Raw genomic sequence first — 24459 nt, forward strand, 5'->3', positions numbered from 1 at the left:
CTCCTCTGGTTACTCATCACACATCAGAACTTTTTTTTTTTGCTTGGTCATACACAAAATCTTTCTCAAGCCCTGGGAAACTATATTCTTCTCATGAAGACGTTCAGATTGGTTGTGACAGCCCAACCCTCATGATAACCACAGAGCCACCTCTCAGTTGCTTAGAGCAATGGTCCCCAATCTTGGGCCTCCAGATGTTCTTGGACTACAACTCCCAGAAGCCTTCACCACCACCTCTGCTGGCCAGGATTTCTGGGAGTTGAAGTCCAAGAACATCTGGAGGCCCAAGGTTGGGGACCACTGGCTTAGAGCCTTCTCCAAGCCACTTTTTCTTGTTTCAAATATTCTTTTTCAAAGTTTTTTTTTTAAAAAAAAGATAGTATGGATTTGTAGAAAATATTCTTTAGAAGTGGAGAAGCCATTTGCATCATTGAGTAGATTCAAACAGGAAATGGGTATTCAGATCTAGAGGTAGAAACATGTTTCATCTGGCAGCAGATGTAGTTGATGTAATATTTCTATTAATTTGTGGTGTTGGACTCTGTCAAGAGCTTTTGCAAAATCAATGAGGCGGATATATATAGATATAGATATAGATCTTGTTGTACATCCAAGCATTTTCCCACAAAAAAACTGTTAAACTAAAGAATGATCCACTTGAATCCAAACTGTGTATTGAATATATTATCCTTGCATTTTATTTTAATCCTTTCATGTCTAATTCAAAGAAAGATTTTTATAACTTACCTCATTAAACTAATTATTCAGTATTCAATGACTTCTTTGCATTTGCCTTTTTCATATTTGCTTTTTCGTCACAAACACGGACCTCAAACATTCTGCAGGAATTTTTCCTTGGGTTATATATCACATTAAACAACTTTGTCAGAGTTTTAATACCATTATCTCCCATGGCTTTTAGAAACTCTGCCCTCATTTCATCTGTTCCGCTGGGTAATCCCACTGCTGGAGGGAAAATGTGTTAATCCTGGGGTATAGGCTTTCCCTGTATAGTTTCACTCTGAGAGGCAGAATTTGTGTATGCGAAGTATGGTGTTGTGATGAAGCATTTTCATGTGCTACCATGACTAGACATTGATCTGGTGGAAGGCCCAGAATCACTTTCCAACAGACCATGTCCCATGAAGGACAGGTACGATGTCAGGCTATCCAGGGATGGATTCAAGAATGTATTACAGATGTTTTCTCAAAAACAAGGATCAAATAAAATAAGGTTTGTTGATTACACATGGGATAGCAACTGGTATTTTGTAGTTTTATGTACGTACTACAGAGGAGTCACAGATCAATGATAGGGTGCATAATGCGAATAAAAGGTCCTTGGTATCAATAGATGGGACAGGAATGGGCTCCTGCCTCAGACGACCTTAGCGAGCCACTTGCCGAATGAACACTGCAGACACTACTATGATGGATGGACCGATCTGATCTGAGGTAGCTTCTCAAGTTCCATCCTACATATATGCACCCATTACCTTCTTTATACACAGAAATTTGCTTATTGAAAAAAAATGAAAGGAAAGGACATCTATTATATGTCACAACATCAGCTCAATCAGTATCTTAGTAATGTGTTTGTTAGTCAGGGTAGCTACAGCTCATTACAGTGATCCGATAAGAATTATGGGAACATATACCAGGTTCATGTCAGTTTTGTAAACTTTTATGCAGGAGTGGCTGCTTTGTGTGAAGGACAGCATGCTTTTCTATGAGCCATTAACACATCCTTACTTCAGATTCTTTGCATCATTAATTCTAACTGCAAGCCAGAAATACAACCATTTTACACAGAGCTATGATGTATAATTTTCATTAAAATAGCCAGATTAACAATTTTCTGCAGGCACCCTACATCAGGGTGCAGGTAGCTACTCGGGGAATATAGCATGCAGAAGAACACAGCTGATTTGCATGAATTAATTGCCTGTTATTAACATAACTTTCAAATTATTTTCCTGAACTTATTTAAGGCCATACTACGGATATCCACAGTGCATGAGTTGAATCCACCCTTGAAAGATACTGTATGGACTAAAAATTCTGAAATATCAAAGGTAATGGATTAGCAATCACACTCCCACCACCCCACTGGTTTCACAGTTCAGATTGTAGGGCAGCCTTTGTTCTTTTTAAATCCAGTTATTTTTCTGCACTGGTGCCCAGGTGACTTTATAAATAAGAACAATTACAATTGTATTTCCTACACTTACTTATATAACTTCTTTAGCACCTTGTCTACTAATTTTCAAAATAATGTTTGCAAGGCCTGTAAATGTACTCCTTAAAAGAAAAAAGACAGCACAAATTTCTGAGCCTTACCTATGTGCCTTAAAAACTGCATGCCACTACCCTACTAATAACTACTCCATGATAAAAAGTATATCTCAAATTGCCAAAGTACTGTATTTGTTTTATTAAAGATTGCCAAAAGTATCAGTTGGAAGATGCTGAAAAACTATGTTTATTCTGAGACTAGCATAAACATTAGTTCTCCTGAAATAGAGCGGTCTTTCTTGTCCTTCATTCCAGTACTCAGTCACTATAACCCAAATCCATAGGGTTTTGAAACTCCTTAATGTCTCTCCCCTACAAGTGATATTCCCACTCTTTTTCCTAGTCTTTTTCTTCTTTCTTTCTTTCTTTCTTTCTTTCTTTCTTGATGGATGGATGGATGGATGGATGGATGGATGGATGGATGGATGGATATTTTTACCCTGCCTTTCTTCTTAAAAAGGACCCAAGTTGGCTTAGGTAATTGAAAGACAGTATTTAAAACTGAAAACAAGGAGTATACAATGGTGGTTTATCAGCTTCAAATGGGCCAGAAACCTCTGAGGGGGGTTTCTTATCTTCTGCCTTTTCTCTTCCCCCCTTGTACTCTTTTACTATCATGCTGATTTCTTTCTCTCCAACCTAGTGCTTTTCCCTCTTCTCTATTTTTCCTCTACCCTCTTAATAAGCATAATTAATCTCTCTCTCTCTCTTTGTGCCTTTCCCCCACCCATCTGAACTGTATGAGGAGTTTGTGGAGGCTGCAAAAGAAGTATCAGCTGTAGCTGTTTAGAAGCCCTCTGGGGCAATGAGCATCCTAGACATACTTCTACTTAAAGAAAGTCTGGCACTTAATTATTTAAGAAGGAAGTGCAGACTACAGATATTACAATTAACAAAAACTAAAAATTAATTTTTAAAACAACATAATCCACAATGCACATCTTTAGAGTCTCCTCAGTTGGAAAAGTGAAGTTCACTTACTTCATTCTTACATGTGAGAATGTAAAATGTCAAAGGTTTTCTCTCTAGTGGGAGAAACTACAAGAGTTTGTGTTCATTGTTTGCATTTGGGGAGGTTTTTTTTTGTTTTTGGTAAGAAGTCATTGGCATACATTTTGCACACAAACTTTGTTTTTTGTACACAATGCAAAAATATGTATTTTGAATTAAAACATATATTTGATGCGAGAATACAAAGGTTAAAAAAAGATAAAATACACATTTTTGCCTAAAATACAAGTTTTCACATTAAAATGACTTCCTTTTCTTTTCTGTGGCAAGGGGCAAGTCTGTGGCTAGCAAAGCACAGGTCTTTCTGTGCAGGAATGAAAACATCCCCAAACATGCCAAGACACCCCTTTTCACCATAGATCATCATAGATGAGAAAGTCATTACATGTCTTCATTGCATCTTCACCTTTAGTGTCCATGCCAAGTTTCAGATCTCTAAGTTTCATGAGGAAGCAGGCACACATGAGGCCATGCATGTACATTTTTATTATTATAGTTAAGTTCAACAGGTTTCTGTGTATTTCATTTGGGAGCCTTATTCATGGGTTGTTCTAAGTAACCTATTTTTGTCACCATTTACTGTGCTTAGGAGATACATCTTTCTGAGATCCCTGCGGGTTATTTTGGTTTAATTATTAGTATATATATTCTCTCTCTCCCCCCCCCCCCCCCGATTACACTAAGCAGGCAACACAGTCAGAGAAGGTAAGAACACATTTGAGTTCAGGGCCATCACAACAAATAATTGAGGTCTAACACACAAGACTTCTAGGTTAGAGTCCTATCATCATTACGAAGATGAAATGTGCAGCTGATGGTGGTGCACTTTCACAGTAATGAGAGTCACATTTGCATCTGGACAGAGAGTTGTTTTCTTTTTTCTCTCTCTTAATCCATTCTTGAGCTGATAGTAACAAATGAAAAGATAAGTTTCAGCACTCTCCCATCCCTTGAGGAGAGATCAAAGGCTTCCTTGAGCTCTCTGCTCACATAAGACTCATCTTCTTTTCTACCTCTGTGCAAGACGGGCTATGCTTGTGTGTCTCTTAATTAAGCTGGAAAGACTGGCAGGCTGATGGATTTGATTTGAGCGGCTGGTGAAGTGCCTGTGATGTCCCCAGAGGGTGTATTAAACTAAACCAAACAGACTAAGGATTCAGTTAGCTAATGAAGGGAGAAATGAGACAGAAAGAAGGGAAGGTGGTGGGAAGTGGGGTTGGCATAGCCTAGAATAAGTGGGATGAGATCAGTTGAATTGAGTACATAGAGAGAAAATATTGGAGGACAAGAGTAGGCAAAGAAATAGAAGAGGTAGAGTAGCAACAGAAAAGAAGTCTGGATGGAGACAAAAAGGGACCGACTGCTACTTCCTCCCACTCCCAATTTTATATTAGACATTATACATATTTAGTAAGCAAGGGTACCCGAGAACAGATCCTATCCAGAAACCACAGAAACGCAATAATATTTTTATTAGCATCATCTAAAATGTCATGAGAGATACTCAGTGTGGTGTAGCGGATAGAGTAATAGATTAGGACTCTGGAGACAAAGGTTCAAATTCCTGCTAAGCCGTGGAAACTCACTGTGGGAATGGAACCACTCCTTAAACATCTCACTTACCTTAAAAGACCGATTAGGGTCGGTATAAATTGGTGCCAACTTGATGACACATAACGACAACAAAAATGTAATGCCATTAAGGTTGCCACGTGAATAGCTTCCCATTCTCTCTGATCTGAGGTCCAAAGCTTGAAATTAGGAGGCAAGACCTCCCTTGTGAGGTCAGAAGAGGTGACTTTTTTCCAACAGTTGCAAAAGAAATGTGTTTTTATTGTTTACTCATGAGAGAGTGAGGCAGAGAATTCTGGACTTCCTTTACTACAGACGCAATCTACATACAACCCCCTTCCTGCTGAGTCAATGAATTCTGCTGCCAGCTGGGAGGGAGGAGATTAGTTGAATGGGTTAAAGCCCCCCTACAGGAAATAATTATTATTTTTTCCTCCTCACAAACTGCTCGCCTTCAGATTTCACTCCCTAACTGTAGATGCATAACAAATCCTGATATCAGCCAGCATCCTGAGACCTAGCAACCCTACGTAAAACCACCTCCAGAACTGATACAGAACCAAGAATCTTCTATATTTTATTTTATTTTAAAAATGGGATAACAGCTATTATTGTGTCTTTGTCTCTGCAGTTTTTGGTGCAGTCTGAAATCTATGTAGCATCGCGGAACAACTAATTTAAACTGGTACAATTTCCCCTGTCTTCCCTTTTAAGACTTAAAAACTGCAGATTATGGAGATTTACTTTATTTAGACAATATATAGAAACCAATTGGGCATTTGTCTCTTTCTGAGGAGACCATGGAATGGAAAAAAGACCCAGACCCAGAGGCATTAATGGGGCACAGTGGCAAACTCATAGATTTCTCGTATTAAGATATCCACACACCATGTTCAGAAGTGGGAAAAGAGAACAAAAAACTTCAGGAAGATGACAAGCAATATACTCTTTACCTTCAAAATGAACACTTACTTGCCCTTTCTGCTGTAAGGTCACTTTAAATCATAACTCTACAACACCACTGATTTCAGATCCAGGAAGCAGGAAGGGTGGGGGCAAAAGGATGGATAGAAATTGTGGAAGTGGAGCTTCTTGCACTGCGCTTTTTAGAAGGAAATGAAGACCATGTAGGAAGACTGATCCTATTGTTATTTTAAATTCCCTCCCTTCCCAGTGACTGCCTCCTTCTAGTTTGAGAAAGAGCACTCTTAGAGCACACTCTGAGTATGATTCTGCAACCAACGTGTATCTAACTGATAGTTGTTCTATCTAGCCCACATCTAGTTATCTTGCTAATCAGAATGTCATGGGGCACTTGGCCAAAAACATTGATGAATTTCAGATATATTATGTCTGTAGCATCCCTACCATCTACCGGGGAAGATACCCAGTCAAAAAATGGGATAAGTCTGGCAGGATTTGTTCTTGACAAATCTGTGTTGGCTTCTAGTTATTAGTGCACATGCAGGAGCAGGTGATACCTTTAATCGACCATTAAGAATATAAAAAACAAAAACAAAAACCAAATAGCAAGCTTCCAATTATAAATCATCTTCTTCAAGGCTGTGTATCAAGTTTGGGCAGTTCCAAATTTACGTGCTGTTTTTAATGTGCCAAATTCACATGGCTGATAGTATAGATTACAACCTTGAAGAAGGTGATTTATCATCAAAAGCTCACTATTTGTTTTTTTTTTTAATTTATATTCATAATGGTCAATTAAAGGTATCATCTGCTCCTGCATTTGTATTGTTTCCATGACCATGTGGCCTTTTCCTGATTTTCCCCGAGTTATTAGTGCACTGTTTTCAAGGTGCTTACAGAGTGGCCACTTTAAAATCTATTCTAGACTTTACCCTGGGATTGATATTAGGCTGATCTGTCTGTAGTTCACAGGTTCCTCCTTTTTGTCCATTATGAAAATCTGACTCTTCTCACTGAACAGTGAAATGAAGATTGCTGCTGGCGGGGTGTAGAATTCGTTGTTTTCTATATATACAACTTCCATATTTCAACTGCCTGACCAGCCTAACCAAATAGTGAGAGACAGGTGTCACAGTACAGTGACATCTGAAGGGCCACAAATTGTCTATCAGCTTTAAAAGAGTTGCAGCAGATACAGAAGCCTTCCTGGTCTTTCAACTCAAATCTTCCGAGAAGGAGCTGCATGATTTATTAAGTGGCTCCATGGCCAAATTGCTTATCACTGCACAGGACATGCCATAGTAAAGTGCAACATTATTTCAAAAATGTCTTGTTCATACCTGAAGAAGGTGCCCCATGAATCATGGCATGCCCAATTACAACCACCCATTTTGACCTACACAGATATCACCTCACACTGCTCAGCTGCACACTGCTCTAGTTACCTGTTCGTGGTGTTCGATGCCCATGCTGATAGTGTTCACAAGAATGGCAATCATGATCCCACGGTTGAAATATTTGCTCTCCACAATTCCCCTTAGTTTGACTCTCACTTCTTGCCACATGTCACTGCAGAGTGTCGTCTGTCTGCCTTTTTCACCATCTTCTTCCTCTTTTTCCAGGTCTGCAGCTTCCACGCTTCCTTTCCTGCAACCTCCTTGTTCTTCGTTGGCACCTCCTCCTTCTTCTTGATCCGAGTCTGCACTCTCAAGCACAGAAAGTCTCCGGGCTGCTTCCTGCTGGGCCTTGTGACACCTTGGACAGTTGCTGGGGTCAGAGGTCAATGTCACAGCAATAGGCTGGCCAAGACCTTGTGGCATGTGATCCATGGAGTTGTGTTTCCGGCAACGCCCTGGATAATAACACATACAGAGATCAAATGTTAAGGGCTAAAGATCCATTTGTTGGAACAGTGTAGCAGTGCTGCAGCATCCTGACATTTAATTAGGTAAAGGAACTCCTAAACTAGGTTGCTAGCCATTTTAACAGTGAAGAAAATTAAGCACTGGAACAGCCTGCCATGGGAAGTGTTAAGCTCATCATCACAGAGAGTCTTTAAATGAAGATTGCATGGATTTCAGAGACACGCTCTACTTCAACCACAACAGATTAGATTCAATTGTGTCTGGTTATGTAGCTGGGTGGAATAATTCTTCAGGCTGCAAGAAACATTAAATAGGAGGCCATGACCTGTATTATTGTGATGTGGAGGGAGGGAGGGAGAGAGAGAGGAGAAGAAGAAGAATATAAAAATCTCTTCTGTCTTTAAAAATCCAGGAAACCTTATTGATCATATCAAGGAGTCTCTTGCCATCTGGGGCTTTCCACATCTGTTGAACCAGAGCAAAAGCTTGGAAATATTATTTATTTTGTAGCACCCAGAATCTTTTGGATAGCTTGCCCAGTAGTCATGCTGGCTGGGGATTTTTTAAAAATTGCAGTCCAAAAGCTCTGCTACAATTCTGACCAACCAGAGGCAGGACTATGCTGTTTTTTGAGCTGAGCTGGAGTGAAGGGACCAGACTGGATATGCATGGGATGGTTGCTTTAAAGGAGATTTCACCCAGTGAAAGTGGCCCTTTATCATTTATCTGATTGCACCCTGAAACAGACTTTAAGTAGACTGATCTCTTTAGCTTTAGGTCTTAAGTACTCTGATCCAGTACTCTTACCAGTTACTGTATTTTCCTTCCCCTACCACCCTCATTTGGCTTTACGACTCTTACTGTATTGCCTTTGAACTTTCCTATTTGCGCTCCGCTCAGCAGCGCTTGTCTCTGTTCGGCCCAGGCGTCGATCCTGTAGACTATTGTAGAAGCCAAGGGTGCGTCGCTTGGCTTTGCGAACAATGTGGCAGACATATTGGAATATCTCTTCATAGCAGTCTCCGGGCTCCATGTAGCTGGCCACTGTACTGGAGGAGAGGTATCGGGCTCGCTGCTCTTGCATCAGTTGGTGCTCTCGCTGCTTGGTCTCTGAAAACTGTGTAGCAATCACCACTAGGCACAGGTTGATCATGAAAAATGAGCCCACCTGGAAAACAGCAGAGGAGAGACAAAAAGAATGAAAAAGATTAGAAAAGGAAGAAGCTTTTTGTAAAGGTAAAGATTAGAAATGGAAGAGTGTAAAAAAATTGAAAAGGGAGAAGAAAGTAGAAAGTTGGTGCTCGTTCCTAGATTTGTATGTCATCCATCCATCCATCCATCCATCCATCCATCCATCCATCCATCCATCCATCCATCCATCCATCCATCCATCCATCCATCCATCCATCCATCCATCCATCCATCCATCCATCCATCCATCCATCCATCCATCCATCCATAATATTAATATTTCATCTTTCTGCCTGCCACGTAGCCTCCAAATCAACAGACAGTAAGCCAACATGATCCACCATATCACCCCAAGCATACCTGACATGGTCTCATTTTGGAAATGAAGAAAGGAGGGCTTTTCTATCCACTTGGATAGGAGACCCTCATTTGCCCTCTGAAATATCAGCGATTAGAGATGCTGCTAATCAGAGCTGACTATATGAGGCTAAATAGTGAGCAGTGATTTGACTCACTATAAGACAGCTTCCTACAATCTGATATATTTATAAGACATAGTAATGTTTTCCTTTTTTTAAGGCATCAATGATTTGGTGAGGGGATGGACAATGCTGTGAAATGTCTAATTATGAGGCTTTGGATATTGTCACATGGCTGTAGGAACAGCCTTATTTTAGAAACAGGTCCCATGGGGAAATCTTAAACTGCATTTCTTGGGGAGGACACTTACTCAATGTTTATTTTTGCCTCCACTATTATGCAGTACTAAGAAAGCCATTTTGAGGTGGTGATGAGTGCCTGGGATGAGATGTTTAGTTTGATTCACTTCCCTTGCTTACTCTTCATGTCCCTCTTACTCTTTATGAAGTGTCCCTTATTTTCATGTCTTTTTTAATTAACAGAGGTATTTTAATTTAGTATCTCTCCTCCTTAATTGCCTTCCCTGACTTTCCTTTCTTCTTTTCTTCATGAGTTTGTTCACTGGGGTTGTAAGCCTGTAGGCAAGCTTTAGTTGCTTTTATTCTTTGCTATTTTTATTCCTACACTTGATGGAGAGCTCAAGGTTTTAGGTCTCTGAATGTGGAGCCAGAGGTTGGGAGTTTGATTCCCCTGCTGTGCCTCCTGTGAGGAAAGACAGCCTGTGTAGTCACGGGCTAGCTGCACAGTTCCAGGACACCCCCAGAAGAAGGAAATGGTAAACCATTCCTTTCTTCTCTCTACCTGGAAAACCCTGCAAAAGGCTCACCACAAAGTCAGAACTGACTTGATGGCACATGATTACTGTATTATTATTTTTTCCTAATATACAATAGCTCGAATATACAGCATTTGAACTTTTAAAAATCCCTTAGGGAATAATAAATATAATATTTTTTTCTGAATATAATCATATCTACGATTAAAGGTAGAAAGGCTATCCTTATTGCTGGTTCTGCTATGGACTTAAGGGTATGTAAAATTCTAATTTTCACTTAAACAACAAGATAATTTTCTAAAAGGTTTAATTTTCAAATATGTTTTTTAGTGCTTTGTCACAATATGTCCATAAACCTGTAGCAGGAAATTGAAAAGTTTGTCTTATCCTTAGTAATAGTAAAAGCCCTATTCATTATATTTGCCTTCTGAGCCTTCTATCTACAATCAAGTGCAAAAAGATTATTACTTTTGCACACAACTTAATGTGAATATCAGGGTACCAGGATAACAGAGGCAAATAAAACATCTTTCTAAATGCACCCCAAAGCTTGTCTCCCCAAGTGCTATTTTTAAGGAGGGACCTCTCCAGGGGGTACAACTATGGGTGGAAGGGGGGAATTATGCCCATCTAAAGGTTGGACAACAAGAGAAATTGCAGCATACAGCTCCAAGTGTGGAAAATGATCCTTCCTTCCTTCCTTCCTTCCTTCCTTCCTTCCTTCCTTCCTTCCTTCCTTCCTTCCTTCCTTCCTTCCTTCCTTCCTTCCTTCCTTCCTTCCTTCCTTCCTTCCTTCCTTCCTTCCTTCCTTCCTTCCTTCCTTCCTTCCTTCCTCCCTCCCTCCCTCCCTCCCTCCCTCCCTTCCTCTCCTCTCCTCTCCTCTCCTCTCCTCTCCTCTCCTCTCCTCTCCTCCTTTCCTTTCCTTCTTTCTTTAAGTGTTATCCTGGCAATTTGTTTAGATTGTGTATGATGTGAAAAGGGATCGTGGTGGCGCTGCGGGCTAAACCGTAGAAGCCTGTGCTGCAGGGTCAGAAGACCAAGCAGTCGTAAGATCGAATCCACGCGACGGAGTGAGCGCCCGTTGCTTGTCCCAGCTCCCGCCAACCTAGCGGTTCGAAAGCATGCAAATGCGAGTAGATAAATAGGTACCATCTCGGTGGGAAGGTAAACAGCGTTCCGTGTCTAAATCACACTGGCCATGTGACCACGGAAAGATTGTCTTCGGACAAACGCTGGCTCTATGGCTTGAAGAGCGGGATGAGCGCCGCCCCCTAGAGTCGGACACGACTGGACAAAAATTGTCAAGGGGAACCTTTACCTTTACCTTTATGATGTGAAAACCGACTGAATTGATGCACATGTGTATTCCAAAGTGAGGACAAAACAGTGAAGCAAAACAATTGGACTGGGTTTATCTAAGCTATTGCGTTCCACCCATTTCTCCTCAGGAGAGGCGTAAATAATCCACCTTTCTAACCCATCCCGAATGCAGGAATGTTTTTGTTTTTGTTTTTTTCTTTTTGCTAAGAACAGGCTAGGTTTTTAAAAAGAGAAAGGAATATAGCAAAAAATAAAAAATAAAAAAAAGAGGGGAGGAAGTAGGTGTGCACAAGCTTTGGCATCTTGAATTTCCTCCACGAAGCCCTGCGCGACAAAGCCCTAAGATTTGCTTACAGTTGGGCAAATCTGCCAAGCTCAGCTTCGCTCAGCTTCTCATTTTTGCCATGAAGATTGATCCATTTCAGTGTCACTTCAAATTTCAAATATTTTTCCCCAGCCTGCACAAAAATGCACACTTGTTTGGGGTGCATTTTTTTTAATACAGGCACTCTTTGTGCAGTAGTACCTCAGTTTATGAACGTCTCGTAATTGCATTGACCAGGACATGTTGGCCAGGCTGGATGTACTTCAGGTATTAGACTGCAATTTGGAGACTATATTTGGACTTAAATTGTGGGTAGATGGGGTAAGATATGTATTGAAAACAGGCTCAGTTATGCATTGCCATTTAAATAAAGAAAAGAGAAAGAGAAATCATGGAAAGAGATTTCTGTTGACCCGAAACAAAAGCTACCATCCAATTCTAGAATGGAAAAGCCAAATGTGATTCGAGAACTTTAATTAATTAATTAATTAATTAATAACTACCCCGCCTATCTGGCCCACTGGACCACTCTAGGCGGCTTTAATGGTTTTCTTATTTGGAAGAGAGGAAGAGACAGCACTGGAACCTTGTGCCATCTAGAAAGACCGGCTTGAAGATTTTCTGCTTTCTAACACTAATTTGGAAAGAATATGTGCCAGTTTTCACACTCCCAGTTTGGCTGCCATTTGAGAGACTTAAGTGAATCGACGATATTACTTACAATGATCAGCAAAATGAAGTAGATGAAGTTGTAGAATGAATGAGCATCCATCACATAGTACATAATCTCCACCCACCCTTCCAGAGTGATCACCTGCAAGGAGAGAAAAGAAAACAGGTCAAATGGCAGTAATTGAAGAAGGTATGTGAAGATGGGTGACCAAATCTATTCTAAGGTGTGTTATTTTGCAACAGGAGCCCCTCCCTGAAAAAGGAAATCCAACCATATAAGTTGTGTCAGGTCATTAAAGTCATAATAATTTATCTCTGTTAGCCTAGCAGTGCAATATTTTTTCCTTGTAACACGAATGGAGGCATAGGTAGTGTTACTTATACTGGAAATATTTGGGCTTTAGTTACAGCTAGCCATTTTAAAGAAGACCTACAGATTCCAATGGCAAAGTGGGGCCCTAAATTCCCCAGTGAAATCTGTGGAAACATCCACTGTTAGGCTAATCATGTTCTTAAATTTCAGATTCCTTTAGACAAGAAATGAGATAATTGCAAAATTTAGAATGCATTCTTCCCTCTCATTATGTACTGAAAGCTGACCAACTGTGTTTTATGTATCGGTTAGAGATGGGCACGAACCAGCAAAATGGTTTGTCTGTTTGTGGTTTGTTGAAGTCCACAAACCACGAACCACAAATTTCCGGACCTTTACTAAATGAACCATGAATCAGTTTGTTGGGTCATCAGCCCTATAAAACCACCGCTGCCTCTCAAAAATAAAATAAAACAAAACACTTGTTTCTGAGGGCCTGGTATTGCCTCTGCGCATGCGCCTGTTTCTCAACTGAGAGGTAACTCAGGCTGCCACTCAAAATAAAATTAAAAATAAATAAATCCCACTGCCCCTGTCACCTCCCTAGCCTTTGCTGTCACTGCATCCTTTGCCACTGCCATTATCTTGAGAAGAAATTGTGCTGGTTCCTGCAGGGCTGCCTGCCTGCACATGCGCTCAACTCTCAGCTGAGATGTGGGCACATGCACAGAGGCAGCTTAGTCTGCAGGAGCCAGCCAGGCTACCTCCCCCTTTCCCTCCTCCCCCTCTCTCTATATAAAATTTGAGAGGCAGCCTGGCCTACAGGAGCTGCTGGGCAGCCTCTCAAGATGGTGGTAGGCGCGATGGTGGCAGTAAAACACAGGGAGGTGACGGGGACTGTGGGGTACAAACCACATTGCTGGTTTCCTCCAATACATTTTAGACCCTTTGACAAAAAAAAAGACAAAAAAAAAAAAGATTTGCAACGATTTAATCATCAAAGGTATTGGCAGAAGCATCAACCATTATACACAAATGTCTACATATATCATGTCATTGGGTAAATTTGCACATTAAATTTAAGCAACAGGTGTGGTGGATGATATATATAAGCCATTACACCCACCCACCCACCCACCCACCCACCCACCCACCCACCTACCTACCTACCTACCTACCTACCTACCTACCTACCTACCTACCTACCTACCTACCTACCTACCTACCTACCTACCTACCTACCTACCTACCTACCTACCTACCTACCTACCTACCAACCAACCAACCAACCAACCAACCAACAGTAATGGCTTATTGCAAGCCACTGCTGAAAAAGGTGATGTGACTTTTCATTATGACTGGCAATGCCATAATCATTTTATCATGTTGTGGCTGCAGTTAAAGTGAATTTTTATCTCACAGATGTACTAAATAACAAGGACAAAACTGCAATTTAAAATTGGACAAAATCCACTGTGACAGACACTAAAGCACCACAACCTATTGCTACAACTTTATCAGCTTATTCCCTTCTTTTTTAAAAAGGAAAAGAACGGAAACAAACAAGAAAGGAAGGAAACAAAAATATCTTTTTGTTGTAAAGCACCAGGGAATAAACCAGAAAGCCTGGAAACAGAGTCTAGGTGCATTATTCCTGAGAATACTAAGGTAACACTCATTTAACTGAAATAATTACCAGCCTAATTTCTGCTACGTTATAATATCACCCTCTGGAACTGCAGCTGCCCCATCTATGAAGGACCATGTGACTCAAAGAATCAATAAGGATCATAACATTTGTGTCAAGGTATGTTCTCTGGCCCAAACAACTTAGGGCTTGGTCACACTGGCAATAAGAACCATAGATGAATTGGTGTCAGCATTATTAAAATCAATCTAGAAATTCATGGCTACATGACACATAGGGGAGCCTGTTTTTTTTGTGTGTGTGTGTGTCCACCAAGTGAGTTATTCTGAAGAGTCGCGTGGAGATTTTTGTTTTAACAAAAATGCAAAATCCATTTATTTTGAATAGTTTCAGCATATGTGAATGCATCTGCCAAAATAAATACTGTCTTTTGAAGTATTTCTGCTATTGAAAATGGGAGATATGGAAGCTTGAGGGATTGACAAGTATAATAAAGAAAACACATGGCCATGTATAGTTCAGGGGGCCCATTGCTTAAATGATATTGTGCTAATTTCTAATAAAAATTTTAAAAAAATCTGACTGCAGGCCTCTGAAATCCTCAACCCGCCGCTTTGCTCTCTCTCCTTAAAATGTATTCTTTCTTGACACCCTTAATCTGGAACCACTTGCATTCCTTTCTCTTCTCTGCATCCTTCCGACCTCCTTCCCTGGCATCACCGTTATGCCGGCGCCCCCATCTTTCTAGTGGCCTCCTGGGAAGGCAGCAGCTGGAAGGATGCCCCTGGCCCATTGCACAAAAGAGGTGCTATTTGTCTTGCCCTGCATCTCCTCTCTGCCCTGCTTGCCTTATTTCACCCTTGAAACTGCCCCCGCCATGAACGCTTTCTGTTTCTTTCCCCCCTAACTCAAGGCAACTCAAGCCATCAAGGCAGTCATACGCAGGCACAAGGGGCTTACATGACTGCCCCTTCACCTTCTTTGGCCAACACAAAAAGTCTCTCTGGGTTTATTTTCCAAAGTAATCATGCAGAGCGAAAACAAAGCACACAACTTTAATTCCCTTTCAAAACCATTGGGGAAAACACCAGTATAAATCAGCAGTGTGACCCAGATAGTATAGCAACACAGGTGACTTCACCTTGCCTCAACTGGTATTTCATTGTTAACGTAAGGAGAAAGGGTGCTGTTACCTTGACCGGAAGTACTGTACAGACACAATATCCAGCCCAGTTGTCACTATACTTCGCTCTCTGACCCTCTGCTTCGTTTTTGTCCAATGAAATACATTAACTTTTTCCATCTTGTATTATCCAATCCACCTAGTTATGCTATCATCCCATTTATACAAATACACCCTAACTATATTTTCTCCATCTTGTGCTATCCAATCCACCCAACTGTGCCCATCTTTCTGTAAAACACTGGCAAATTACCACAGATAAGCTGTTGTATATAGAACAAGCTCTAGATCCACTCAGATTACCTGGAATATAACAATCCATGCATAGCCAATATTGTCGAAGTTGATAGCCCCTTTGTGTGGATTGGCGTTGCCTGTGCGGCATTCATTGTAATACTGGTTCCAGTTGACACACATGCCACTGACGTTGAACTCCTGCCTGACTGAGGTGTAGTAGTAATAGTCATCCTTGTCCAAACAGCATTCATGACCCCGCTCTTTCAGTGGGGGGATCTCGTGACAGCCCATGATGCCATTATCTCCTGACAGCGAACAGATGAAAGGCATTTCGTCGTCCTCCTCAGGTTGGTAATAGGGAGGAAGAGTGATGTTACCTTGTCTGAGAGGACAGAAAAATGCACTAATGAAATGGTTGCAGCAAACATTAGAAGTAATAATATCTGTGGAGACCTGGAGTACCGCCTTATCACAATAGCTTCTTGCCCATCTATTATAGTAGAGGAGAAGGACACTTATTACAGGTTACTGTTAAAGACCCAGTTTCACAGGAACAAGCTATAGGTTCAGGTGCTCCTATTTCTCGACTGCCCTTCATATTTCATGTTTAACTCTAATCAATTGGTTTCCACGGGCTTGACAAACTATGGCCAGTATTCTTCTTCCAAATTGAAATGTTCAATGATTTCCCAAGACAGTCAAAGAATGACTGACATCCCCTCCACATTAATTCTTTTCCTGATCATCCAGCTTCTAGTGCGTCTGTAGAAGCATTCTTCATGCATTCAGCTGCAGGTGCTTAGGGTCCATACTATTCGCCTCTTGGAGGGGAAATGATAACATTTTTAAATTATTTAAAATTATTATTATTATTATCATTATTATTTCAAAATTATTTGGTTTGTTAATTCTTTTGTGTCCTTGTTAAATTAGAACTACAGAGTTATTAAAAATGGCCAGCAACAAATTCAAACAATGATTGAATAGAAGATGTTAAAATTGTTGCAAATTAATAAATTAAGAATAACAAATTAATCTTAAAAAAACATTTCCAATGTCTGCCCAATCAAAACAGGAGACGCAGGGCATGGAACTGATACATATGGAGTTCCTGAGGGTGGGGCTGGTGCAGACAACTCTGCTATCGTCTATGTGTTCACTGTGAATGTCAGAACAAGACACAGGTTGCTGATTCTGGTTTGAAGAGCAAATAGTAGCTGCCATGTATTAGATACTGTGGCAAACTATGGTAAGTACTAAACGGCCAATGGAAAGGGAAACAGCGAGAGGTGGGAGGACCTGGTGAGTGAGTCTGTGGCTTATTCAGAATGACCAAAACTGTCGTCTGGGGGATGATCTGAATGGAACTGTAGCCTCAAGTAAAATCCAGTTTCTTTCTACATACTGGGAAAAGTTGTTGAAGAATGCCGAAGTGCATGTTGTTATCAATTTTTCTCCCTAAAATGGTGTACTTTCAACACTGTTCAAGCTGAAAAAACAGCAGATGCACGCCTCAAGGAGCAAATGGGTAATCTGGTGCTGAGCCAGTGTATGGAATGATTTGAAACACTTATTTCCTAACATCTGACAGCAGTACTTCCCATAATATTGAATCCAAACTCCAAACTGCAGAAGTAAACCCACAGAAATCAAGACTGTAGAAAATTAAGCCAAATGAAGACTCCTAAAGTATTACTCTTAAACCACTAGCTCACCAGTTACAACACAAATTCGGCAACTGCTTCGCTCATTATACTTTTCAGATGGACCCTAAAGATGCACAGACTTTAAAATGTTTACTTTAACTGTAATGGAAAGGTAACAGATTTGTGTTTGTTAACTATGCATGTGAGCTAGGCCTTGAGAAGGTGTCACCTTGAAAGGCAATATAGATTAGAAAGACAAGAAATAAGCACATATAAAATAAATAAGTACTGTATACTTTTAAAATACAAAGGCCCACTCATTACGTTGTTGGGATTGGCTGTAAGGCCTGCCATGAGACAGCCTTGTGGCCAAATAACAAATAAGCTCAAATAGTGATTTGATGGAACAAGGAAGAACACAGTGGGACTCTGTTTACCAGAGACACGAATCTCATCTGCTGCCCACCTCAAGCTTCCCTGTTCCCTTTGAGCTTAGTCACAACCCTCATAGTGATGGTGGTGGAGGTGGATGTTAACAAAAATTCTGTATTCTTTGGGCTATATATGTTTCAGTGAAAAGTATTCTGGGAGTGCTTGGTCTTCATAGGGCAGTTAAGAGCCATTTGTTTCCTAAGAATCCTGCTTCTGCTTGTCAGTTCTACTAGATCTTTTCTTGGGGGAAGAAAATCTAGCCCCTTCCCACAAGTAATTTTTCACTCTTTGAAGCCACTAGGTCTGGGTGGTTTTGCAATAAAAGTGGGTGCAAGACATCTCAGCTCTTCAAGACTCTATGACAAACACAGAATATGGAAATGAAAAATGGATTTCCAGCGGCATCTGGTTTTGATTTTCTGAACATTTAGCTCAGTTGCAGCGCTGCTCTCTTAAGGGTACAAAATATTGCCTCCCCACCCACTGAAATTGCCCATGTGTCTCTCTGGTGGTGGGAAATGAAACTCCTGGATAATTTTAAAATGGTGGTTTAAAACTATTTAGGGACATGTTGTGTCTCTGTCTTTCACTTTTTTCATGCAGTTCCAAGTCTCTCCAAACCAAGGCCCAATATGCAAACAGCTACCATTGGGTAGAGACTGTCATCTGGTGGACATGCTTTCAGTCTCATTAGCATGCACTACGCAGGTTGTTGGACGAGGTGGCTGGTATCCTTTTGTGTCATCCTGTCTGCACAACAGGAGTGATGTCATTATCAGCAGCAGGTTGCTGCTAATTAATTTTAATTTTTTTTTTATTTCAGGGCATGCATAACAATAAGATGAAATAGTACACACTCTGGGATTCATCAGTCAGTGGCAATCTGCTGCTGACCATGACATCATTCCTGTTGTGTAGGTGAAGATATGCAACAGAATACTGAGCTGGGAGGAAAGATCGCATCACTGGTAAGGTTTCCAATTAGTTCAGCAAAAATAAAACGAAACAAAACTGGGGAAGAGAAATGCTTCACAAATGGAAAAAAGAGTACGAAGAAGTCCTCGCACTGTCACTCACATGGTCAAGTTCTCGTCCATAAAGCAGCGGTTTCTCAGTAGACCAGCCCATAGTTGTACTCCAATGATGCCAAAGATGAAGAAGACAAAGAAGCAGAGAAGCAGAACATTCCCCAGCATGGGCAGTGTGTCCAAGAGCAAGTTCACGAGAATGCGCATGCCTGCAAGAGGGGTCAGTGCAAAGAAGTAAGGAAGGAACGTTCACCAAGGAGAGGAAAAAAGGGAAAAGAGAAAGGAAATAGTAAAAAAAGGAGAGGGGAAAAAAAGAAGAAGGACATTACAGGAAGTAACCCTGGATGACAAATAAGTGGAGGCAGCCAGAAAACTACCTATAGTTTTACAACTTTGAGCTCAAGGTACAATAACATGTTTAGCTTAACCATTAATCCAGTCATGGTTTATTGTAATGTATCACTTCTTATTCAAATACATTATATATACATTCTATCTCCATCTTTGCAAAGACCTTTCTCTTCAGGCAGGCTTTTCTTTAGTGACTGGTGGTCTGAGAGGGGTTTTAAATGGATCATTGTGCTCTGTTGTTTTTAATGGGTTTTAATATTGATCTTAGTTACTATTTTAGTATAATACTTGCTTAATTCTTTTTTAATATTTGTATACTTACTGTTTTTAACTTTTAAATACTGATTTAATGATGTAAGTTACCTTGGGTCCTTTTGGGGGAGAAAGGCAGCATAGAAATATTTTTAAATACATAAATAATAAATAAATAATATACCATAGATCAAGTATGTCCCAAACATATATTTCTTAGATATAAACAACTCATTATCTGATGTTACCATTGCTGTGCATTTTTTAAAAATGTTCAGAATCCAAAGAGTCAAACACATACACCCAAGAGCAGTCCATCAAGCCCAAAACAGAACAAGACAAAGCACAAGTGATACTGAATATAATATATATGTTGAATTAAAAATACATTCTTTTTCATGGATGTAATTCAGAAAAAGCTTCTATTCTGACAACTGTTCTGCAAGAACTGTACAGTTCTATCCTAGAATGGTTTTTGTAGTAATAAACATGCCATAAGTTCAAAGTGTTAATGTTGACACACAAAGTCCTGGGCAGTTTGGGATCTTACTATCTATCAGAGCATCTCTCTCTCAGATCTACTACCTGTCCCACCTGCACCTCCCAATCTCTGATGCTGCTGGTGGCTAACCCGAGGGAGATATCAAAAGTCCTCAACCAAGAACTGGTTCTTCTCAGTGGTGGCCCCCTCTTTATGAAATTCACTACCACTGGAGGTGCATCAGGTCTCCACCCTCCTAATGTTTAGAAGACAGATAAAAGCATTGCTTTTCAGACATGTTTTTAAGAACTTTCTCCCTGTTTAACTTAATTTGTTTTAATTTAAATGTTTAACTGTGTAATTAATTTAACTTGTATTGTTATCATCATAAAATCATTGAATCATATAATAATGAAGTTGGAAGTGGCTTATAAGGCCATTGAGTCCACCCTCCTGCTCAATGTAGGAATACAAAAAAAGGCAATCTGACAGTTCTAAATTTCTCTTTAATGCCTCTAGTGTTGGAACACTCACTTCCTTTTGGAGGTGAGGTTATTGATTCCATTGCCGTACTGCTTTAACAGTTAAGACATTTTTCCTAATATTTAACCGAAATCTGGCTTCCTGTAACTTGAGCCCATTGTTGTGTATCATGCACTCTGGGATGATTGAGAACTGACGCTGCCCTTTCTTGGAATGATACAGCCTTTCAAGTATTTGAAACATGCTATCATATCTCCCCTCAGTCTTCTTTTCTGAAGCTTAAACATGCCCTCTGAACTTGTTCCAATTTGTCAGCATCCTTCTTGATGTGTGGTGTCTAGAACTGGACACAGAACTCAAGATCAGTGCTGAATAGAGAGGAGCTAGTACCTCGCGGGATTTGGAACCTATACTTCTACTAATGCAGCCTAAAATAGGCCTTGCCTTTTTTGCAAACACATCACACTGTTGGCTCCTACTCAGTTCGTGATCTACAATGACTCCAAGATCCTTCTCACTTGTACTATTGCTGAGCCAGGTATCCCCCATCTTGTAACTGTGTGTTTGGTTTCTTTTTCCAAGGTGCAGTACTTTGCACTCATCCCTGTTGAATTTCATTGTTCTTTTGAAAACAGTGCTCAAGCCTATCAAGATAATTTTGAGTTTTGTTTCTGTCTTCCAAAGTATTGTGTCATCCACAAATTTGATTAGCATCTCTTGTATCCCCTGACCAAGGTCATTAATAATAATTTTGAAGAGCATAGGGTGCATACCCTGGGGTACCCCACTAGTAATCTCGTCCCCGTTTGAGAAGGAGCCATTAATCATCACCCTCTGAGTACCATCTTGGGCTTTTGTATTTATAGATGTTTATGTGGGCTGTAGAGGTGGGCTCATCTGTTTTTCATTATTTTATTTAATTTCAGATTCATTTTCTGTTGTAAGATGTTTGGAGTAGTAGTTTGTCACTAGATGGGTGGGGTAGAAAACAAACAAACAAACAAACAAACAAACAAACAAACAAACAAATAGTGTGATTTTTGAAGAAGTGGTCATGTTAGTTTGTGGATGCATATCAGACAGAGAGAGAGAGAGAGAGAGAGAGAGAGAGAGAGAGAGAGAGAGAGAGAGATTGTAGCATCATGTTATCTTAAAGACTAAATACTGTATTTTAATGTAAACTTTCATGGATCAAGCCTATTTCCTCGGACATACTAGTAAGACTATAGTAGTAGGCATCCTTCAGTCTCAAGAGACTATGGTAACGTGCTCTGTCTTGGAACAATGTCTAGTGTGGCTGAGAAGGCCAATTTGAGAGTGACAATCCCTTCTACACTGAAGACAAATACAATCTGTCCCCTGTCCAGCTTCCTGATTTTGCTGGTTTTGGGACTGCCTCTTTGCCTTGGCCTGCTGAACAAGTGGTTCTTCAAATTGGGAGAGGCCATGCTGCAACGCCTTGCCTCCGGGCTGAATGCTCACATGTCAAGGTTTCCCATTAATTGAAGTCCATTCCTAAGGCCTTCAGATCTCGCTTGCAGATATCCTTGTATTGCAGCTGTGGTCTCCCTCTGGGGCGCTTTCCCTGAACTAATTCTCCATACAGGAGTTCTTTTGGAATCCGACCATCAGCTATTCTCACAACATGCCCGAGCCATACTTGTCAAATATGATGGTTTACTTGTCATATATGATAACAAATATACTTGTCATACATGATGGTCATATTATACATGACCAGGTAAGGACATAAGGAAGAAATGATGGAAGGCCAAAAAGTATTAAGTTCTATAATTATATTGATTTTTTATTTCCTTTGGATATTGACAACATTGATTAATCTCCTTGTGCATGGATTTCATTTATCGCTTGGGTCATCTCTTGAATCTTTACTTTGTCAAGCCAATGGGCTGGCCAATGGAAATAAGGATGGAATGCACCCTTTGGTAAAGTAATTATATTCTTGTGTTCTCCATAGCCACGTTCATTCAGAATATCTTTCTAAGCAGCAATAACTATTCTAATCCCACTACATCTACCCTAGCTGCTTCCCTCTATTGCTGAGACTCTGCTTCATGGGTCCAGGGAATTTCATGTTACAAGATGCCATATGTAGGCCAGGATATAATTGACTAATTATCTATAACTAGTTCATTATTTCAGATGGCTAGGGAAGGAGAAAAGAGAGGGAAATATAAGAGAAGGACTCAGTGATGATCCCTTGAAGCATGAGTTAATCTCCCTTTTTTGCTCATTGTCAAGTAATTAGGTACATCAAGTTGTGCTTTACACCTCATCTCATTCTCTTGTGTTATTCTGTTCTTGAGAGTAAAGAAACCGGAGTTCAGAAGAATGCATGAAGTTGGGTACAATGGAGGATTAGCGTATTCATAGTTGAAAATGCATTTGCACAGGTAAGGGAACTAAGTGTGATGAACAGTTTGTGTCCAGCAACCTCCTTTCTTTTTCCTTTCTTTCAGAAAACCCAAGCAAAAGCAAGAGAAGTAATGAGATGTTTAAATTTGCTCACATAAATAACATCTGCAGCAATAGAATATGTATATATTCATTATGTATATATTTTAAAGATAACAGATTAAAATAACAGAGAAAGGTAGGCTAAGCATCATGTGCTAGGAATCATATACACAGCCAATTACACCATTTAACTCAAAGGATAGACTTTCAGAAATATTATCAAACTGATTTAGAATCACTTTCCCACTTTGTTTTCCATGGAGTTAAAAGGTCCTCTGATTTAATCATTTGGAGGCATACACATAATGGATGAAAATACTAACATTGTGTCCTCCACTTATTTAGTTGTATTTGTAGATGAAAACTAAACATGATTTCATGGAGTTTAGTCCATAACTTTTCTCCACAATCATGATTTTGTTAAACACAGTGGCTGGAATCCTGTTGCTTATTGCAAGAACAAGTGTACCTGGAATCTTGTTGCTTAGCATAAGGAAATTTGTAACTTTCAGTCTAATCTTCACCGGCAAATAAAGAATCCTCTGCATGATTCCTGGGGCTGTGCATATGCTGTCTTCATGCATGCACATCCGAACCCCCTGAGAATCACCGCAGAAGCTTTTTATTTACTAGTAAGAAAATTACACATTTCCTTATGCTAAGCAATAGCATTCCAGTCAATTTGTCCCTGACTAGCTGTCATAAATGAGTCAGGATAGAAATCCAAGAATTCTGGGAGTTGTAGTCGAAAAGCATACAAGTAGAGCACAAGATTGACAAACATAACCTAAATTCTTGTTTCTCTTCCACCTACTCTTCCCAGAGGCCTACAATTATCTTCTGCCTTCTTTAATCCCATCTAGATGTGTCATATTGAGGAACCATGCTCTAAGGACTTCTGAAGACAATTCAAGACCTTTATACCCTGACTACCACAATGTAGCATTAGTGAGCAGTTGCCTTGTTTCTATAGGTGATCTCAAATGCAGTAATAGTATGTAGACATGAATGGGCTCAGAGAAGAAAGAAGCCGCATGTAATCTCCCAACTCATAGGGTCAATGCAAAGCCTCCATCCCCTAACTACCTGAATGTAGTATCAGGCACCAGCTGGTTTGCTTTAGGAGCATCAATTATCTTGTAACTGAGTCTAAGCAACTAGCCTAGGGAATAATGCACAGACCATTACTCCCTCCATTACACATAACTTTCAGTTTCAAGCTAATTTTAAAAAAACAAAACAAAACACCACAGCTCACAGTCAAGCAGTGGATTTTGCCAGTTGCTCAGACCTTCTTCTTCTCCTCTTGTGCATGCTCAACCACTGCACAGTAGGTTTCTCTCTTTCCCAAAGTGTGAAATGAAAAGAGATGTGCTTTTCATATGATGGGGAAAATCAGCTTCTCACAGTAAGACAGAGAGGAAACTTATTTACACAACAACTGCACGGGCTCCACAAAATGAAATGCCCTGCTAAATAAATGTAGAAAATGAACGTACACTCCATTCTCACATCAACAGCTGTTTTCCCCTCCCTCCATTTCCTCCCCTGGTAGTG

General features: G+C 40.2%; 1 protein-coding gene across 2 annotated transcripts in view; it reads right to left on the reverse strand.

The window, feature by feature from the left end:
- Window positions 1–24459, reverse strand: part of CACNA1I (calcium voltage-gated channel subunit alpha1 I) — a 181014-nt gene that overhangs the window by 83608 nt on the left and 72947 nt on the right. For both annotated transcript variants that reach the window (XM_073000129.2, XM_073000128.2), the window contains exons 4-8: window positions 18907–19066; window positions 15818–16133; window positions 12420–12512; window positions 8529–8835; window positions 7248–7654 (exon numbers count right to left, since the gene is read on the reverse strand). In XM_073000129.2, coding sequence (XP_072856230.2) covers window positions 7248–7654; window positions 8529–8835; window positions 12420–12512; window positions 15818–16133; window positions 18907–19066 — 1283 coding nt within the window. The remainder of the gene's footprint in view (window positions 1–7247; window positions 7655–8528; window positions 8836–12419; window positions 12513–15817; window positions 16134–18906; window positions 19067–24459) is intronic.

The sequence above is a fragment of the Pogona vitticeps genome, chromosome 5 (genome assembly GCF_051106095.1).
Source record: "Pogona vitticeps strain Pit_001003342236 chromosome 5, PviZW2.1, whole genome shotgun sequence".
NCBI classification, from domain to species: Eukaryota; Metazoa; Chordata; class Lepidosauria; order Squamata; family Agamidae; genus Pogona; species Pogona vitticeps.